General features: G+C 37.6%; 1 protein-coding gene across 1 annotated transcript; it reads left to right on the top strand.

Annotated features, from left to right (window-relative positions):
* Window positions 1-387: 387 nt before the first annotated feature.
* Window positions 388-3,657, top strand: LOC308520164 (uncharacterized protein; the record flags this gene model as incomplete). Its single annotated transcript, XM_081092706.1, has 3 exons — window positions 388-475; window positions 880-952; window positions 1,779-3,657. The coding sequence occupies 3 exons, from the start codon at window positions 388-390 to the stop codon at window positions 3,655-3,657; spliced, it is 2,040 nt and encodes a 679-aa protein (XP_080948832.1).
* Between the last annotated feature and the right edge of the window lie 373 nt (window positions 3,658-4,030).

Here is a 4,030-nt window from a genome sequence, read left to right as displayed (position 1 = left end):
CTGATGGATGTTTCTCTCTCATCGATGTTTCTATCTCTCTATCCCTCTCCCTTCCTCTCTGTAAATATCAATAATATATATATATTTTTTAAAAAAGAGTCAGAAACTTTGATGAGAGAAAAGTATTGATTAGCTGCCTCCTGCACACCCCCTACTGGGGATGTGCCCGCAACCAAGGTACATGCCCTTGACCGGAATCGAACCTGGGACCCTTCACTCTGCAGGCCGACACTCTATCCATTGAGCCAAACACTTTAGGGCCTATGTGAACTTCTTATGAATTATGTATAGATCCCCAGTGCTGTCTGTCTCACCCATTCTCCTACATGCATATGTGGGATGTTTTAGGACTCAGTGGCCTTTGAGGATGTTAATGTGGAGTTCACCATGGAGGAGTGGGCTTTCCTGGATCCGACCCAGAAGAAACTCTACACAGATGTGATGCTGAAAACCTTCTGGAACCTGGCATCAGTAGGTAGTTATAGCAAATTCTTTTTTTAAAAAAATATTTTTATTGATTTTAGAGAGGAAGGAGCGGGAGATAGAAAAATCAATGATAAGAGAGAATCACTGACTTGCTACCTCCTGTCCACTTCACACTGGGGATCTAGCCTGCAAACTGGGACTACTGGGAATTGACCTGTGACCTCCCAGTTCATAGATTGACCGTCAACCACATAGCGACTCTGGCCTACAACAACTTGTTACTTATTTAGTGAATTAGAAAACTAATGTTGCTTGCTCATCAATGCTGTCTCAAGAACTGAAATATCGAAAGGGAATACATTGGTAATTAAATTAGGATTGATCACAGCTCATTGTGTATCTAAAACCTAACCATTTTTTATATTATTTAATAATTTATAATGCTTTTTCTAGTATGTATTTTAGAAGAAAAATGTGAAGGCCATGTCAGTGAAGATCAGTATGAAAATCATGAGATGAATCTTAGGTGAGTCGCATTGACATGAGAAAGCATTAAGAGTACCTTTGTGTTTTTTTACACATGTTTTTACATATTTATTTTATTTATTTATATATTTAATTTTAAAAATTTATTTCAGAGAGGTAGGGAGAGGGAGAAAGAGAGACAGACATCTATGATGAGAGAGAATTATTGAAGGCTGCCTCCTGTACGTCCCACACTCATAATCAAGCCAAGAACCTGGACATGTGCCCTGACTGGGAATCGAACTGTGACCTCCTGGTTCAGAGGTCGGCGCTCAACCACTGAGCCACGCCGATGGTGTGAAAATATATTTTTATTGATTTTAATATATGGAGATGAGAGGGAGAAATAGAAATATCGATTGGCTACCTCCTGCATGCCCTGTACTGGGATTAATAAGTCAAGTTTGGCCATGGTTTCTTTTGGGGCATTGAACTGGCAACTCCTTGGTGGGTGGGTCCATGCTGAACCACTGAGCAACGAAACATTCTTAAAAACAGGTAATCCAATTGTATCAGCCCAGTTTCAAATTTATTGACTCTTAGAATAATCTCATCAAAATGTTTTTTTCTGAAATATGACCTACTATTTAGTGTATAAACAATAAACACACTTGGAAACAATATATAGAAGTACCATTAATGAATATAAGTGTTTTTGTAATATCTATGATTCAGCTTATTTCAAAGGTTTTAGGATATCCACTTTCAAAAATCAGAAGGTACAGAAACCTGGCACTTTCCTTGAAAACAGTAAAAATGTCATTGTCATGCTATTAATAAATATTAAATCGTTAACACTATTAATAATATGGTTCTGATTTTTACAGCAGTCATATGGTAGAGAGACTCTGTACAAGGAAGGATGGTGGTCAGTGCAGAGAAAACTTCAGCCAGATTCCAAATCATAATGAGAAGAAGGCAACTCCTACTGAAATAAAACAACCTAAATCCAGGTCGTGTAGGCAAATCTTCATGCGTTATTTATCCTTGAATAACCACCTGAGCTCTCACATTGGACCCAAACTATACCTGTGTCAGGAATATGAAGAAAACTCTTATAAATGTATGAAACCTGAGAAAGATTTCAAGCCTCACCAACATATTCAAAGACATGAAGGCAGTCCCAGTGGGAAAGCTTTTCACTATTCAGCTTCCCTTAGAAATCATGAAAGAATGCATATTCCTGGGAAACTGTATGAGTGTAAGCAATGTGGGAAAGTCTTTAATCATCTCAGTTACTTTAAACTTCACAAAAACACTCATAGTGGAGAGAAACCATATCAGAGTAAGCAATTTGGCAAAGCTTTCAGTTCTTCCAAGTACTCTGGAGAAAATGAAAGAACACACACTGCAGAAAAGCCCTATCAATGTAAGAAATCTGGCAAAGCTTTCAGTTCCACTTCTCTTAGAAATCCTGAAAGAACACATCCTGGTGAGAAACCTGATGAATATAAGGAATGTGGGAAAATCTTCAGTAGGCTCAGCTCTCTTGAAACACATAAAAGAAGTCATGACAGAAAGAAGCCTCATGAATGTAAGGAATGTGGTAAAACATTTTCTTATCCCTCTTTCCTTAGAATTCATGAAATAATTCATACCCAGGAAAAACCCTATGAATGTAAGCTTTGTGGTAAAGTTTTCTCTTATTCAACTTCCCTCCAATATCATAAAATAACTCATAGTAGGGGAAAACCCTATGAATGTAACCAATGTGGGAAAGCCTTCAGTTTTCCCAGCTCTCTTGCAAGACATAAAAGAAGGCATGATGGAAAGAAGCCTTATGGATGTAAAGAATGTGGTAAAACATTCTGTCATCCCTATGCCCTGAGAAAACATGAAAGAACTCATATTGGGACAAAACCCTATGAATGTAATCAATGTGGTAAAGTTTTCAATATCCGATCTTCCCTCCGACGTCATGAAAGAATTCATACTGGGGAAAAACTCTATAAATGTGAGCATTGTGGCAAAACTTTCTTTGATCTAGGTGACCTCCAACGTCATGAAAGAATTCATACTGGGGTAAAAGCCTATGAATGTGAGCATTGCGGTAAAGGTTTCTCTTATCCAGATTCCCTCCGAGATCATGAAAGAACTCATACTGGGGAAAAACCATATGAATGTAAGCAATGTGGAAAAGCCTTCAGGTATCCAAAGTCCTGTCGAAGTCATGAAAGAATACATACTGGGAAAAAGCCCTATGTATGTCAGCAATGTGGTAAACATTTTAGTTTTTCCACATCTCTTAGAAATCATGAAAAAATGCATTCTGGGGAGAAACCCTATGAATGTAAGCAATGTAGGAAAACTTTCAGATATTCCGCTTCTCTTCGAAATCATGAAAGAATGCACACTGGGGAGAAACCCTATGAATGTAAGGAATGTGAGAAAGCCTTTTTTTCTACCAAATGTCTTAGAGAACATGAAAAAACTCATTATGGAAAGAAGCCTCATGAATGCAAGGAATGTGGTAAAACATTCCTTTATCCCTCTTTCCTTAGAAATCATGAAAGAATGCATACTGGGGAAAAACCCTATGAGTGTAACCATTGTGGTAAAGCTTTCTCTTATTCAACTTCCCTCCGATGTCATGAAAGAACTCATAATAAGGAAAAACCCTATGAATGTAAGCAATGTGGGGACGACTTTCTTCATTCCAATTCCCTTCAAATTCACAAAAATACCCACAGTGTAGAGAAATCATAATGAATGAAGGAACTCACACTGAAAATAAGCCCTATCGTGTAAAGATTGTAGAAAAGCCTTTGACCATCCTAATTCTATTTCTTTTTTTTATCCTCACCTGAGGATATTTTTCCTTTGAGAGAGTGGAAATTAGAGAAAAAGACAGAGCAATATTGATGTGACAGAAACACATTAATTGGTTGCCTTCTGCACACACCCAGACATTTAAGCACACACAGTGGAGAAAAACTCTATGAATGAAAGGATTGTTGTAAAGCTTTCACTTTCTCCAAGTCTCTTAGAAAGCATGGAAGAACACATACTGGGGAAAAACCTTATGATGTAAGCAATTTGGGAAACCTTCAGTTGTATCACACATCTTGGAAGACATAAA

The sequence above is a fragment of the Myotis nattereri genome, assembly GCF_964212035.1.
Source record: "Myotis nattereri genome assembly, chromosome: 5".
NCBI lineage: Eukaryota > Metazoa > Chordata > Mammalia > Chiroptera > Vespertilionidae > Myotis > Myotis nattereri.
This window is presented reverse-complemented; position numbering and strand designations above follow the sequence as displayed.